At 36.7% G+C, this 17,823-nt stretch overlaps 1 protein-coding gene across 3 annotated transcripts in view; it reads left to right on the forward strand.

The window, feature by feature from the left end:
• Positions 1–2,261: 2,261 nt before the first annotated feature.
• Positions 2,262–17,823, forward strand: part of LOC138703294 (opsin, ultraviolet-sensitive-like) — a 58,636-nt gene continuing 43,074 nt past the window's right edge. The window contains exon 1 of one of the 3 annotated variants that reach the window (XM_069831069.1): positions 2,262–2,279. Coding sequence is in view for 2 of the 3 variants with exons in the window: in XM_069831067.1 (XP_069687168.1) it covers positions 10,660–10,715 (56 nt within the window). In the remaining variant the exon portion in view is untranslated. Of the gene's footprint in view, positions 2,280–10,379; positions 10,716–17,823 lie in introns of those variants that run through there. The other 2 variants (XM_069831067.1, XM_069831068.1) reach the window with 2 other exon arrangements.

The raw sequence follows: 17,823 nt of genomic DNA on the forward strand, positions 1-17,823 counted from the left end.
AGTTATTTTCACGTCTTTTCCCCATTTTAAAAAGCATAAGAGACAAAATGAATGACTAACAAAGTCCCTCTCCATACTTACAAACTGTCATAGGCGCCAATGTAGGTGGACCAGGCTGAAATTGAAAACTATCTTATCTAATTGTAAAAGAGGAACAATTGGAAAGGATGAAACCTAAATTAAATTCAATTACAGTATAGAACTGTTAGAAAGTAATTACTGTATATTTTACATTATTTTATGTTATTTGAATGATTGAACTTAACGTTTTTCCCTCCTTTCTCGTCATTTTTTAAATTATAATAATTGTTCAGAAATATATGCCTATGGGACATCTACATCACAAAATACAGTAATATTAATATTTTCTGTACCTATTGAAATGTTTTTTCAGTGTATACTTGTGACAACCTGAATCTATATACTCTTCACTAATTAACATTGTGAAGATCTTGGTGAGCCAAAATCGTTTGCAGACATATATCAACAAGTAGATCTATTACAAAATATGTGGACTACTTTAAACCACCCCTATTGAGGGCATAAACTAAAATTAACTTACGAGATTTATAGGTACCGTATCCACAATTCCACATCACAATCTCTAATTAGAACATATGTATTTGCACTTTGTATAGTCAGGTAACTTCTTGAAAATACTACTTACAACATAATCAGCAATAAAAACCCATTAAGACAATTTCAGTATTTTTATTAATTTCGTCATAACATTAATCTTCTACAACATCCACACCTTCAAACTCAAACACTATATTTTCTAGGAACGACTTCACCGCGTAAGTACTTATGTCGTTATTGCATTACTTATTTATTTTTGGTAAAAGAGTAATTTTTATGTGTATTTATTTAAGCTTGCGCCAATAATTTTTAAGTCTTTTTATATAAGTACTTGCGCAGTATTCCGAATTATAACGGAACTTGAAATATCTTACATAAGACGCTTTGCAGGGTCCACTAACCCTGTCGTTAACACTGTCCTTAAGGCTGGTACAATATTGTCATCAAAAGTTTTCACTGCTTAACATTTTCATATGGTACTTCTTTAGATAACGAGGTCCAAGTTTTACACACGCGCGCGCACACACACGCTTCTGTCACTGATACACTGTTTTTGGAATTGCAAACTTTACAACAGCAGAGACGTGAACAATTAGGAATGATAAATATCTGTTCATAATATTTTAGATTTATCATATTGTTTCTTTTACTCGTAAATCAACTGAATCAAATAACAGAAACAATAACTTCGAGTTGCAGTGATTTACAATCTTATCTGAAATAAATTGTCTCCCAAACCTTCACACATATTACGATTTACTCTGTTGTTGCTATTAAAGATAGTACTTCAAAACTTATTTCATTCAACAACTGTTAACAGAGAGAATAATATAAATAGCTGTAGAGTGCAGACCAACTTGGTTATGTTTGTCAGTCTTAACCTCAAATCATCTGGCTGCCGTACGTATTTTATGACTCGTGCAAAACGTTTATGAAACAGAATTTAGTCGGTTAATAAAATTGTTTTCATGACTGCAATACTATTAATTAATATTATTACTGTGTTTATGAAACAGGCCTGCACTTGCTATAATTATATTTTCGTCTGCCTTTATAGCGGATAATCAGCGAATGTTATTAAATTAATAGTAATATTCAGTTCTTGATTAAATATTGTTATATAAAGTAGATAGTAGATTTAATATTTCTTTCAGTTTTTCCTTAATAGTCTGACGTACACAGATAAAACTAACAACCACACCACCAACTAATCTAATAGAAATTAAAATATAATTAAATGTAGAAAAAGTAATTAAAATTATAAATACACGTAATAAACCATAACCCCCTAATTTCAACAATATACTATTTTATTCCCTTTCACAGCTTGTAGATAATTATTAATTATAGTTATTACTTATTAGCATAATATTTATTGAACTTATTGGCTATTTCACTTCGTTTGAAAGATGTTATTGTGTACAAAAAGCATTTTTTGATGATCGTTTCATGCTGTATGTTGTGTATAAATCTATGATTTCTGGCCATCTGTTCTGTGTAATCCATCTTTTGTATAGAATTAATAAAATATTCTTTTGGTAGTAATTATTTTATTAATTGAGTATTTAATTTTCACCAGCTCACATTTCTTGAATCATTTGTTTTTTCTTATTTAAATTTAGGACACGAGCCAAAAAGAGACTTCACAGTTATGTATCATACATTTTTTCAATGACAGACGTGGAGTTGCAGAAATAAGTGTAAGTGTAGCATTATTAAGCAATTTACAAACAAATGAAATCTTTAAAAAGGTATCTAGAAGTGAAATTACTTATGCTTTTAAGGACCAAAATTATTTTTGGAAGTTGATTTATTATTATTATTTCAGTTTTAGCCTAGTTGTATTATCCATTTCCTTAATAATTTCAAAAGATAATCAGAAGTTCATTCGAATTCCAACCAAAAGTCAAATTAACCTGCAGTAGTCTTAGTAGGCCTGTCCTTACTTGAACATTCTGAATCCCCGTGGCACCTCGCCGTCACTGCAGGTCTACGCTGCCCGCGGATAGGTCTTCGACCGCACCGCCCGCTGGTAGTCCCTCGACCCCTCCGAGGTCAAATGCACAAAACGTTATATGAACGTTTCACAATTAAGTCAGAACTCTAACGAACGCGTGAATACCGCTCTTAAATCGAGTTTAAAGTCGGCAGTGCACAATATTTAACATCTGCACTACAGAATTGACAAAACAACCTTTTCAATTTCATACTGTGTCAGCTTTATTTTATTACAAGGTTGGTACGAGGCAGTAGGTCTCTCTCTATAAAAAAAAAGATAGCATTGTTATAATTCGAATATGCCGTAGCACCTACGACTGGGATTATATTGAAGGAGAGGTAGGAAGACTATGCCTTATGTCGATGTAGATTTTGTTACTCTGACAGTGAAAAATTTGATTTTGGATAAATAATATTCAAATCTAAATATGTCTTTTTTTAGTTCAGGTGGGGTTCAAACCCGTTAACTCCCCCTTGCGTACACTCCTAAGTTGAATGATTCTTCGATTTTTTACAACATAAAGCTTAAAAATGCAGATTTCTCAAAACTTTACATTTTGAGTCAAACCAACTCAAAATGGACCGTCGATATTCTATTCCTGTTTTGACTGCCTGCGCACTTTGATAAGAAACGATTTAATAATATGATATGATTATGTTTACTGTCACTGTCTTATTAAAACGCTAGAGAATTTCGTGTTAAAAATGTTAAAATAATCTTCTTTCTTTCTGTCAAGAACCTAATATGTTCAACGTCAAACAGGTTCTGTGAACTGCGACAAATTCAGTAAGTGAATCAGACGAGTGGTGAGAAACGGCTGAAAGATACCACTGGATAAAACCCTATTCGCTACCGGTCATCATCGTGTCCTCCTTTCCGAAGGTCGATTCCAAATATGCTTCCATTCGTCTCTGTATTCCCAAGATTTTTTCCTGTTTATTTCATCCCACTTGTATCCCCGTTCTTTTAAGTTCTTCTGAATTTCATCTATTCATATTTCCCGTGGTCTTTCCATTGGTCGTCTTCCTTTCACTTTTAAATAGAATATTCTCTTTGACAGACTTTCCTTCCCATTCTTTAAGGTGCCCAAACCATTGCAAGCTCTTATTTTCTAATTTCCGAGGCATACTTGTATCAATAATAATTCAAATTCCTGAACATGTGCATAGCTGAAAGCGCCACTACTTCAGAATATAAACAATTAGCTACTATACCTTCTCATCCAGAACTTCCACCGACTTCGAAGGCTGTAAGCTCCCGCTGCTTCTGCAACCACATTATGTGGTACCATCTGTTGAATTCCTCCAAGTCATCGCTCTCGCTGCTCTCAGGATCGCTGCCCTCGTCCGTACGGGTGGCAGCATCTACCACCATCGACTCTGGCAGCGTACCTGCAGATTTTTCCATTTCCAGCTAAAAGACAGTGTAATTCTGAGTTGAAATCTTCATAGTACACTGTTTGTCAACTGTGAAGAGGATAAATAGATACTGTCACTTTTAAATTTAATATTCTCTTTGACAGACTTTCCCTTTCCATTCTTTTAAGGTGCCCAAACCATTGTAAGCTCTTATTTTCTAATTTCCGAGGCATACTTATACCAATAATAATTAAAATTCCTGAACTTGTGCATAGCTAAAAGCGCCATTATATATAAACAGCTACTGTACCTTCCCATCCAAAACTTCCACCGACTTCGAAGGCTGTAAGCAGTGGCGGCTCCTGCATATTTCTTAAGAGGAGGAAAGAAGTTAACAGTGCAAAATGACACATTCTTGAGAGAAACAAGCTACAAATTAGCCTACATGCATACATGTAAGACCAGGTAGTGTTGGGGTTGGCCTTCCCTTCTGTATAGCAATAATCTGTTTTTGTAAACTGAGTTTCCTAAATTGTCCAAAATATGTTTTCACTTCCGTTCATTGTTGGATAATTGCACAAATTAACAATTACAAGGAAATTCACAACCTCGCAGCATTTTTCATGCACACTACAGCATCACAGGTGTTGGAAGAGACTAGCTACTAACAAGTAACCGGAACCATTTTACGGAAGTGAGAATGAGAAATAATCTGTTAGGAAAGCGAGAACACTGCACCCACGTGGTCTGTGTTGCCACATGTACATTTTACAAGTTCAGTATCACATGCTTTTGAAGAATGTCAGTTCTTGTAAAGTCATGCTACCATTATTGTTCAAAACTGCCGGTGGCCGATTAATTTTTTATGTTAAAAATAACGTAGTTTGGAGTACTTTCAATTTCAAATATATTTGTACAAAATTGACAACTTGGCTGTTGTCCTGTCTAGTAGACAATGAATGGAAGTGAATTTCAGGGGCCAAAAAGATCTGCGATACTAACGTAGAACTACTTCCTCTTTGTTTTATTTAAATCCAACTTCAACTTTCAAATATCCTCGAAAGTTTCAAACCATGACTAGTAGCCTATATAAAGTGCAATGAATAATATATTTTCTTTATAATTTAAAAAACAGTTTACATGATGTCTTTCATAGTGTTGCGTTAAAACTGTTTTATTGTGCCTCCTCCTAGATGTGTTATAGTCTGGTTGAATGCAGCATCGTTAGATGGCAGCGGTAGCGAGCTTGCTGCACGACCAGTCGGTTTCTATATTTCCCGCCCATGATTGATTCAGAGGAGGATCTCCTCCCTCTCCATTCATTTACTTGCTTTAAAACTCTGCTTCTCTCTCCGCTAGTGCGCTGTTGTCTATGTGTGTTAACTGCAGTAAAGGAGGAATGGAGTGCCTTTTCTCCACACAAACTATCTTGAATCTTTCTCACAGTTTTCTAGCAGCACATGAGTGCGCATCGTTTAAAACTCGATCAACCGAGGTTTTCTTATAGCTGTGAACTTAAAAATTATCGAATCTTCCTCGAATTTCAAGGCATATATTTTATTTGATATTTACTTTCAAAAGAAGAAAAGTGTGAGGAGGACGTTCCTCCCTTCCCTCCCCCGAGAAACCGCCACTGGCTGTAAGCTCCTGCTGCTTCTGCAACCTCATTATGTGGTACCAGGGACGTCGCTAGGGTGCGCAAGCACCCCATAAAAACTCGGAGCACCCCTTTCCGCACCCCAAAGGGCAATTTATTAAAAAAATACTAGGCATGTTATTTTGAAGAACAAAAACATATTCCTGTAAGAGTGTAAAACAAATTTCATTAAACGCGAGAAATAAAAACTAGCCATTATTCAAACTGCACATAACATTTGACATTTTACACGATTCACAGATAAACGCAGATCAACGTTAATCTTGTTTTTATTTCATCGCAAAATAGCATTACATCTGCTTGAACGTCGTTAGCATTAATATATATCGGTGCAATGCAGTCGACTCGACAATGAACATTCCCGGAAATCAGACTCATTATTGATAAGCCTATAGGCTATATTAATTATTATTTTTCAATATATTTAACATTTTTATTGAATGAAATTAACATGACTATAATCTACGTAGAACAACAAGACTATTTATGAAGTTTCAGGAAGATTATCATTGCGACAGTGCAGTATGCAGTTGACTTGTAACATAGTGAGTGTGTTCTTACGAGTTACCAGTTTAAATAATATTTTGTTCATAATTATGATATTAAGTGATTTGGTTGTAAAAAGTCAAATTCTACAGTCTGTTATAATATCTACCGAGCAAAAACGTAATATTTCAGACTTCTTTAAAAAATTACGCAGAATCAAAGAAAAGTGAGTGAAGGTGAAGATGTTACGATAGAATTTGAAAGTGAAGTGAAAGCGATACAGTATCTATACTCGCGCTTAATGAGAGTGAAAAGGGCTTCCCTCTCGATATAGCTCAATCAGTTTCCGACGGTCCTCAGCAGTTCGTGTTAAATGAATACCCGAAAAGAAGATTTGGGAAGGAGGAGAAAAGAAGTTTCCAATCTGAATGGTTTAAAACTTTCCCCTGGCTGCTGTTTCCCAAGATGCTGCATTTTGTTTCGCGTGCCGTTTTTTTTTTTTTTTTTTTGTCGACTGAGAGTGGTCGTTGTCGTCTCTAACAACGAAGGACGGAAAAGAGCTATAAAAAAAACACTGTTCGCCGACGCGGAGATAGAAAAAAAACATGAAAATGTTGAATTACATAAGAAAAGTTGTGCTGCATGGGAAGAATATCGACTCATGAAAATAAGAGATCCACAAACATCAGTTGGGACCTTGATAAACGAAGAATACGCACTTAAGGTGGGAGAAAATCGTATGTATGTTGGACAAATAATAGAAATCCTCAGGTTTATTGCTGTACAATGTATCGCTCAGAGAGGCAACAATGAAACCCAAGATAATGAAAACCGCGAAAATTTCTTAGAGTTACTACAGTTAATATCTAAAAACAATTCCATTGTAGAAAACAAACTAAAAGGGCCAAAAATGCTAAGTATACTCATCCATCAATTCAGAATGAAATCTTAAATGTCGTTGCTAGTTTATACTCTTGAAGTTGTGAGCAAACAAATAAACAGCGCTATTATGGTAGAAGAAACTAAAGATTTAAGCAAACTGAACAGTTATCTGTGTCGTTCGTTTTTACTTAAATGACAAAGTTTATGAGCACTTTTTAGGTTTTAGACCAGCTAGGCTAACTTTTTGGACGCCACTTCACTTTGAAGTTGTATGTTTTTATGTCAGGATCAGCCACGCATTCCCTTTTTATTAATGTTCAGCATGACATGAGAAAATCTGTTATAAAACTGAAAGCTCTGAGTAAGACAGATGGATTTACCAAGCAGTAGCCTGCGAAGCTACGAAGAAAATGTTGCCTGCCATTATTGTCATGCTTCACAGACTAGCGGAAGATAGAAGAAGAGGAGATCGATCACAAGAGGCTTATGGGTTACTTAATTCAATATACATGGAATTTTTACGCTAATATGTTTTCGTGGGATATCAACCGAGTTAAAATTTTGGAATGTTCCAAACTTTCAACTTCTATCTCTTCAGCCATCTTCAGGGAAGTTGTGTCTGGAAAAATCGAAAAAGAGAGGAGAATTGGGAGGACAAATTGAAAAGGTACGCAAATGCGTCCTTGCAAGGGGGTTGGGGCTGTAAGAAACTAAATATGTGAGCTCCAAGCCTGTTGGACAGAAAGTCGTGGGTTTTATAGATGTTAGGTTGTTTCAGGTGATACGGGATTGGTTGGCGGATCGGCCAATCTGGTGCCGGGAATTATCATTCCTCATAAGCTCCGCCCCTCCCGAGATTCTTGTATGAAGTTTGGCGGGCGACGTGTCCTGTTCCGCCGGTTGGATTCGGTTGCTGTCCTCGGTCCGTGATCTTCATGACCTTGATTGTAAGAGGGCCTAAGCTGGTCCAAGGCCGGTGTCCATGCCTGACTGAGCTGCAGTCCACCGTCTCTGTTAAAGTTGTTTTTCTCCAGCTTAATCTCTATGGCCTCCTTGATTGTACGATCCCAGTAGTGGCTTGATTTGTTAATGACCTTGGTGTGGTCAAACAGTATTTTATGCTCCTTTTCTATGCTGTGTTGCGCCACTGCAGATTTTTCCGGGTAATAGAGCCTCAGGTTCCTCCTATGTTCTTTGATTCTGTCTTCTATTGTGCGGCCAGTCTGCTCTATGTATACTTTGCCGCACTCACATGGAATCTTGTAAATCCCTGGTGTCCTTAGGCCCTGACTGTCTTTAACCTCACGTAGATGACTCCGGATTTTGCTCTGTGGTTTATATATGGTTTTGATATTTAGCTTCTGGAGGATTCTGCTTATTTTGTGTGAGACGCTCCCGCAGAATGGAATGAAAGCTTTCATTGCCGGTTCTTGCTTGCTGTCTACGTCTATTGTATTTCTTCTCGTGGTAGCTTGTTTAAGGGATTTGTTGATGTCTCTCCGGCTGTAGTTGTTTTGTTGTAGTGTTCTACGTAGATGGTCCATTTCTGCAGGCAAGTTGTTGATATCGGATATGACTATGGCGCGATGTAGTAGACTAGTCAGGACGGACTTCTTCTGCGAAGGGTAGTGGAGGCTGAGTGCATATATAGAAAGCCGACGCACACAGATCTATATCTTTATCCACCGACTTCGAAGGCTGTAAGCTCCTGCTGCTTCTGCATCTGCATTAAGTGGAACCATCTTTCGAATTCCAAGTCATCGTCCTCGCTGCTCTTGGAATTGCTCCACTCGTCCGTCTGGGTGGCAGCATCTACCATCATCGTCTCTGGCAGCTTACCTGCAGTTGTTTCATGTCCAGCTAAAAGACAGTGTAATTCTGAGTTGAAATCTTCATAATACACTGTTTTCTAACTATGAAAATGATAAATAGATACTGTCCGACCGAATGGTTATGTCACTTCTCAGTTTGTCACACTCGTTTCTCCTGTCCTCTCTGTAAGGGCTAGTGCCTGAGTTGTTAGGCTCTTCTCTGCAAATATTTTCTGTACGAAATTGGAAGTTTACGTAGTATTATACAACTGTTTAAAGTAATTTAAAAAAAGCCTCCTTAAGTAAGTAACTGTCATGTGATTTCCCCCATTTTGACGACAGTATCATATAACCACTCGGATGGACAATAGCATGACAACATGTACGTCACCAAACTATTTACAATAAGTCAATCATACAAGTAAAGTCTGAAAAGAAATCAAAAGTTGAAGCATGTAGTAATGATTACTTCTAATATAGGTGTAACATAAAAGAAAAATAAATTCAGGGATCTGAAATAAAGGAAGTTTAGACTTTAATTAAAAATGAAATTAATTTATCCATATTCTTTTATTTACAGATGGCTCTTAAATGTTGTATGCCTGTGTGTACCAGCAATTACCAGAATGCTATAAGTGAGAGTGTTATGTTACAGTTCTCAAATTTCCAACTGAAAAGGATAAGTTAAGTTATGTGGCTAGAAGCTACTCGTATACCACGCCAACAAAGCATTCAGTTGTGTTTATTAAACACTTTGGAGTAAACGAATTAGAGACGAATCTTTATTTAGTTGTATCCCCTATTAGAATACCAACACCATGGCATACAATAAACAATAAAAATTCCAAGCAAAAAAATAATGGGCTTATTTTTTAAGTATAGGGCATTTCAAAAGTCAGTTCAAACACTAAACCGGTATAAATATTATAATATGTGAGACAGGGAAAAAACAAAAACATCTCAGTGTTGGGCAAACAACAAAACATTGGGAAGATGTCCGCCGTTCTCTTGTTCAACGTACAGCATTCTGTCTGCGACACCATGCACAGCATTTTACAGATAATGTCTTGGAATATTGGTAATTTCTTGCGAGATGGCATCTTTCAGTTGCAGTAGGGTTGTTGGATGTGTCAGGAAAACTCGTTCTTTAAGGTAACCCCACAACCAAAAGTCGGCCGGATTGAAATCTGGAGATCGCGGAGGCCACATTGTTGAAAAGTGCCTACTGATGACTTTGGTCGGAAGGCGAACCTCAATTACGCATGTTAACTCCATCATTAATTTTTAGTAGGTTATTTTACGACGCTTTATCAATATCTTAGGTTATTTAGCGTCTGAATAAGATGAAGGTGATAATGCCGGTGAAATGAGTCCGGGATCCAGCACCGAAAGTTACCCAGCATTTTTTCATATGGGGTTGAGGGAAAACCCCGGGAAAAACCTCAACCAGGTAACTTTCCTCGACAGGGAATCGAACCTGGGCCACTTGGTTTCCCGACCAGATGCGCTAACCGTTACTCCACAGGTGTGAACAATAATGGAATAAGACAGACTGTTACAGTAAATGGGGAGTGCTACTACAGCATGTTACTATAGTGGCCCGGGTTCGATTCCTGGTCGGGGCAAGTTACCTGGTTGAGGTTTTTTAGTGATAATTAGTGATTTCCACTCTTATATTTCGAAATGAATTAGCATTCAGTACATTTACATGAATAAGGTCTGTAATCCAGAAAAACTTCCTTTCCATGGCTTCACCTGTAGGAATGGAATTAAATCTCACATTGAATAGGATTGATTAGTGATATTTGCTGACACAGGAAGCTAATGGGATCAAGTTGAACTATATAATGCAATCGCTACTGCCTTGATCCCTCAGTGCCCACCAGGATGGAACTCCAAGGCAGTAATTATTCAAACTCCACCGTGTGGCAACCTGAAGCCAGGTAAGAATGTAAATACTGTTCGTGAAAGAGAGTAACTTATTATAATAAATACTTAAATTTAAATTATATATTATTTACATTAAAATAGTTATTATTTTTAGTAGGAAAGAAAATCGATCCTACTGTAATTTTAGTAGGCCTAATACTTTCACATCAATTGTTACTTTCTCAAAATCAGGATCTACAGCTCTACTTTCATGTAATTATTGAGGATAAAATTTGCAAAATTACTGAAAAATATTCTGAAGACTTTAAAAAATGAAATAAGAGACTCACTTTCATTACTACGACTAGGATTGTGATCACCTATAGATTAGAGTTCCTAAAAGTGATGCATTTGTAACGTAAAAATTAAAAAAAAAGAAATTCCGTAAAATAAAAAATTTACCTAAAATAATTAACAACATAGGTTTGTTTTTGCAGCAGTTTCCGATAGTTTGCAACTGTCATGACCATGAGCTTGCGCACATCAAATTTACTATGCATAAAATTGAAGTGCACATGCTCAAACCATTGGAAACTGCTGCAGAAACAAACCTTATATTAACATGCATAAATCATAATCATAATAATTGATTTGGAATCAATTACAACTATCGTCAGAGTTCATTGTTTAACTTTGAATTACAAAATGTAGCAAAGATTTTCTGTAAATTCTGAAACATAACGACTGATGATTCTCAGCTAGGACACTTTTTTACATCAAGAAATTGCGTTCAGGATCAGCTGATATAATATAGGCATATTTAAAACACATATTGTCACCAGGTTCTAATTCACTTTCACTATATCTAATGCGAAATGTTTTTTTTTTTTTCATTGATCTATCTATACTTTTAACACTTATGTAATCACTAGACATCGGAAGTTAAGGCACTAAAAATGGTATTTTAGGCCCCTAAAAAGGCTTTAAAAACAACGAAAATAGGTCAATAAAAGGCATTGAAATGATACTGAATCACCCATAATTCATAGTAAACATCCATAAGACCATAAATAACTTAACAAAGTACACTGGAAAAGTAGTTCTATAGACTTGTTTCACTTGTGCTTATTCATCCACATGGTTCCACTGTCATACATTTATGACATAGTGCATGAGGGTAGACCACTAGACGGAACTCAAGAGGTGGAACTTAAACTGAGAGGATTCGACCCAACATCGGGATGGGAATCCAGTGTGGCTTAGTGGATAGAGCATCAGCACGTAGAGCTGAAAATCCTGGTTCAAATCCCGGTGCCGGAGAGAATATTTCTCCGTTCCACTCATCTTTCATCATATGATGACGCAGAATATCTGCACGGAAATATCATATGTACTTCGGTACATCATATTAATATAAGATATGCGAATAATCACTTAGTGATTTAAGACAGCGCTTATTCCGTCGGATCCCGGGCAGTTAGTCACTCATAACGAGTGCACCTCTGCACATGTATGTGTACATGGTCCCACTGTCATACATTTATGACGTAGTGCATGAGGGTAGGCCACTAGAGGGAACCCAAGAGGTGGAACTTAAACTGGAAGGATTTGATTCGACATCGGGATGGGAATCCGTTGTGGCTTAGTGGATAGAGCATCAGCATGTAGAGCTGAAAACCCGGGTTCAAATCCTGGTGCCGGAGAGAATTTTTCTCCATTCCACTCATCTTTCATCATATCATATTCGATGCCATGAGGCATAAAAGTGTTTAAAACTTTGAAAATCTGGCTTTCAGGTAGTACCTCCCTGTAAAGCATATTGAAATAATTTCAAGCAAAAATTGTTCCAGAGCCGGGTATCGATCCCGGGACCCTTCACTTAGTGCACGAATGCTCTAACGACTGAGCTACTCCAGGAACTATACACGACACCGTCACAATTCTTCCCTTTATATCCACACAACTCAAATGGGCTGACAAGACACCAGAATCCAACTTTGAGTGCATCCAAATTCTGTGTGACTTAAATTGTGACTTTCTGTTAACGTACCTCCAGTAACGAATATATCATGCAAATCTGACATTTCAGGTAGTAGCTCCCTGTAAAGCAGGTTTGAATAATTTCAAGGAAAAATTGTTCCGGGGCCAGGTATTGATCCCGGGACCCTTCTCTTAGTGCACGAATGCTCTACCGACTGAGCTACCCCAGGAACTATACACGACACCGTCACATACTACATACTGCCTGAAAGCCAGATTTGCATAATATATTCGTTACTGGAGGTATGTTAACAGAAAGCCACAATTTAAGTCACACAGAATTTGGGTGCACTCAAAGTTGGGTTCTGGCATCTTGTCAGCTCATTTGAGTTGTGTGGATATAAAGGAAAATTGTGACGTCGTGTATAGTTCCTGGGTTAGCTCAGTCAGTAGAGCATTTTTGCGCTAAGAGAAGGGTCCCAGGATCGATACCTGGCCCTGGAACAATTTTTCCTTGAAATTATTCAAATCCGTTTAAAACTTTGCTGATTTTTTAATAGTTCACTTTTTCTAAGCATTCACAATCCAGTAGGAATACTCAACAGGTTCAAATACCATCATCATACTAGTCTACATCTACTAAATACTATCCCACTGAATCGGTGGTTTCGTCTATCAACAGCCATATTTTTTCACATGAACTATCTGCCGAAATTATGAAATTGTTTGCTTGTAACCTTTACTAACATAATTCCTCCTTATGGTAGAAGAATAAATTTAAGATATTTACTTTGCTATATAATTCTCGTAAAATGTTCGAAATGTTTAATTGTTCATCCTATTTAGTGGAATACCAGCAGAAATGGAAGCATCATACAATTATTCAGAAAACTGCGAGTGTTTCGAGGAAGGCACCCATTAAGAGCTTCAGCATCCTCTGATTTTGTAATCGATCCAAAGCTTTCTTGTGTTTTTCACGGTTAACATTATACTCCATGGTAAATGTATTCTCTACAAAAACTTTCACACCACAAAGCTGAGAGAACAAAATTGATATTGATCCATTCGTACTCACCACATTTTCACCATATTGAAACATGAAATGTTTTAATTTGTATGCTCTGCTTGGTTTAATTTTAAGTAGATTATGGTGTTAACTGAAATCTCTAAATAAAAATTACAATTTTCCAGCAGGCCGAACACTGTACCTCTGTTTCTGCCAAATAAAGGAAGGCATTCAGTAGGTAGCTCTCTACAGTAAAATACTGTAGATATATCTGTATTCGGAAAAGTTAATTTTAAAAGGGTTATAATTCTGATTTAGAGCTTTAAATAACAGAGACAATTACCCCTTTTTCTGGTCGATATAAGTTAGATCTTAGCAAAATTATCTAGAAAAGATAGTGTAAAGATAATTGAAAAAGGAAGTACTGGTAATACTGATACTGGTAGTATGGAACAAATAGAAAGGTCAACCAGATATCCTGCTATTCACAGTGATCTTATAATTAAGTGTGATGTCCAGGGATGAGAGATATTCTGTGGGAAATCACAGGTTTCAACAAAATTTGACCTTACGTCTCCAATTTCATTCGAAGTTTTCTACCATGTTCTTAGACTAAAATAAATGGATACGATATGTGGTTTCTTATATTTCACCCTAAAATAATTATTTTAATAGTTATTAATAACCATATTTCATTAAAAGTCTCAGTCTGATGACAATGATAAAGGACGTCCACACATTTTTAACAACAGTTTTACCTCTTGTAGTGTTGAAAAAATTAATAATTTAAAAAATCGTTAGTACGTTTTATATTGTTTATTCATAGACTCTTGCCACTCGCACAGATCACTAAGTAAATTATTCCCTTGCCTTTCAACAGAATATCACCTAATTACAATATGGTTTTTGATGGTGGAATAAATTAATGCAACTTTAAATTTGTTCACCACTGTAGAATAATGGTTAGCATGTCTGACCGTGAAACTAACGACTCCGAGTTGAAATCCTGGTTGGGACAAGTTACCTGGTGAGTTTTTTCCGAGGTTTTTCCCCTCAACCACTTGAAGCAGAGTAAGCCATACAGTTATTGGCCACCTTACAGTTATTGGCCACTTGAACTTTGATGTGTTATTATAAGACAGGATGTGCAAATAATTAATTAATATTTTGCCATATGGTAGCAGCATGTTTTCTTATTTGGCAGTTACTTTAATTTTCAACAACAGATAGCACTGTGAGATGAAAAAGATGTTTCTGCAAAACATACGTTCCCAGGCTTTGGTTTCTTGTGAAATTCTTAAGAACTGTGTTGTGGTTGAGTCGTAATAATTGCTGTTTCTTTTAACTGGTATTCATTACTATTCCAATTATGAGGTAAGTACATCTCTATTTTGGCTTTACACTTATAAAACGTAATAAAATACAATCCCTAAATTTTAAAAATTGACTGGCTAATAACTGTTTAATTATAACGCATTTTTCAGTTATTGGCCACCCCGGCCAATAACTGTAATTATAAAATAATTTTAAAAACCAATTATTTTCCTTCATTTAACTTATTACATTCCACTATTTCACTAGTATTTTTATTTTCAGTCCATTAAATGTGTGCATAGTTATTAGCCACGTGGCCAATAACTGTCTTAATGGGTGGCCAATAACTATTCTTATTTATTTTGTACCCTGGTTAGGTTATTTTTAAGATTCCAAAATGGACTGACTATAAGCCAAAGGCGATAAAGGTAACATTGGAAGGATTGGAAACACACAGGACTTCACTTACTGTCATTGCTAAAAAGTACGGTGTTCCTAAAGCAATCCTAAAAATCAAAATAAAGAATGCTAAAACGGAAAGGTGATTTGAATCTTATAGCTTAGGAGGAAACCGTGTTCTGAAAATGTCATTTCATATCGAACACTGGATGCAGACAAGTCTACAGGGTTGTTTCCGATCTCTGATAACGAATTTGAATGACATGATGTGCGTCAGGAGTCACAAGACAGCTGAATTGTGGCGCGAGGTGACAAACCAGTTGTGAGTGATATCATAGTCAGAGTGCACGGCGACTCTCAACAGAAATTTCCAAGAAAATCGAGCCTTTTTGGGAGGGGTACATAACAACCCTTTCCGATGTCAAGTACAGTTCAGTGAAAATAAAAGAAGCTTGCAATAAACGAGGTTTTGTTATTTCCAAGAAAGGCATCTTCTGTATAGGCCTACTTAATAAGATTGGTAAAGCTCGAATGGAATTAATTTGTATCATCTCTTGGGGTGCGGCGACTTATGACGGGGGGTGGATTTGCTTGCTTTTTCCACTCTGGAATTAATCCCATCCGAGCTTTGCCAGTCTTACTAAGTACACATAAGATGTCTTTCTTGGAAATAATGAAACCACATATTTTGCAGGCTCCTACGATTTTCATGTAACTGTACTTGGCATCGGAAAGAGTTGTTATGTACCCCTGCCAGAAAGGTTAAATTTTCTTGGGCGTTGCTACTGTGATACACCGTGCACTCTGATTATGAAATCACTCACTACTGGTCTGTCACTTCTCGCTGCAATTTAGCTGGCGGTGTGATTCCTGACGCACATGACGTCATTCAAATTCGTTATCAGAGATCGGAAACAACCCTGTACTCAAGAAGAAGTTTTGGCTGACAATATTGACAATTACACCTATTATAAAATGCAAGGGATGAACCCCGGAATGTGACTCTCCATGACAATTTTTTATATTGTATTTTTTGTTGTCTATTTAACAACGCTGTATCAACTACTAGGTTATTCAGCGTCGATGTGATTGGCGATAGCGAGATGGTATTTGACGAGATGAGGCCCAGGATTCGCCATAGTTTACCTGACATTTTCCTTACAATTGGGGAAAACATCGGAAAAACTTAACCAAATGATCATCTCAAGCGGGAATGAACCCACGCCAGGGCACAAGTCTGGATCGGCAGGCAAGTGCCTCAGCCGACTGAACTACGCCAGTGGCCGACTCCCCATGACAATCTGTACATCAACAAGTGTGGATTCAGGTTGCAGTAGTCAACATTCTCGTTGTGGTAACATATGTAAGTGAGAGCCACCGGCGTAGCTCGGTCAGTTAAGGCACTTGCCTGCCGATCTGGAGTTGCGTTCGGGTGCGGGTTCGATTCCTGGTTGGGTTTTTTCCAAGGTTTTCCCCAACCGTAAGGGAAATGTCAGGTAATCTATGGCGAATATTCGGCCTCATCTCGCCAAATATCATCTCGCTATCACCAATCCCATCGATGCTAAATAACCTCGTAGTTGATAGAGCGTCGTTAAATAACCAAGTAAAAAGAACATAAGTGAGAAAATATCTTCCATACTCAAAAGAGTCAAGAATACATCAATCGGCAAGTTTCTGGTGTGGCCAGAGACACCTAAAAGAGAAGGCAAACATGATATAGAAATATTATCGTTTTCGATATCACAGAGCTACCAGGATATGCATAGAAAGAAGCGCGAACAGAAAGTTTCCAAGAAAAGAAAAAAGAAAGAGAAAACGTAAAGTTGCGACAGAAAAAAGAAAACGAACACTCTTCAGAGAATTGCAAAATGAATCAAGTCCAATTTGTGACATTTGCAAGAAGCTTCCAGTGAAATTTGATGTGAAGATTGTAAAAAAGTATTTTATCTAAATTATAATTCACGTAAACACAGACAACACATTCCTGAAAAAGATGGTTATATCTCCCTGTGTCACTCATTTTTATAAAGGAGAAGATTCACATAACAGTATGGATCTTAAGGGTAGTTCGGAGGATGATGATTACCTTGAAAAACTTGATAAACTAGCAACATATAAATAAGGGTCTATACAGTAAAGAGACATGTGGATTTATATTTTACATAAAACTGGTATTAGGGCAGTGCAATGCATGTGTAAATAACTAATAAAAATATTAGCAACAGTTTAAAATAATATTTGCAGCCAAAACAAAAATAAATGTCTGTTAGAGTTGATAATTGTGAAGTGGCCAATAACTATGCAATCAGTGGCCAATAACTGTCAAGAAGTGGCCAATAACTATAATTTCACACATATCAATTTTAATTGGTCACTAGTATCACACAGTATTATTGATTCCATTTTTGTAATAGTGATTTGAATAAAGAAATAATTGACAATTACAGATGCACAAACAGTTTCTTCTTACAATACAATGC

Source organism: Periplaneta americana, chromosome 7, assembly GCF_040183065.1.
Source record: "Periplaneta americana isolate PAMFEO1 chromosome 7, P.americana_PAMFEO1_priV1, whole genome shotgun sequence".
Taxonomy (NCBI): Eukaryota; Metazoa; Arthropoda; class Insecta; order Blattodea; family Blattidae; genus Periplaneta; species Periplaneta americana.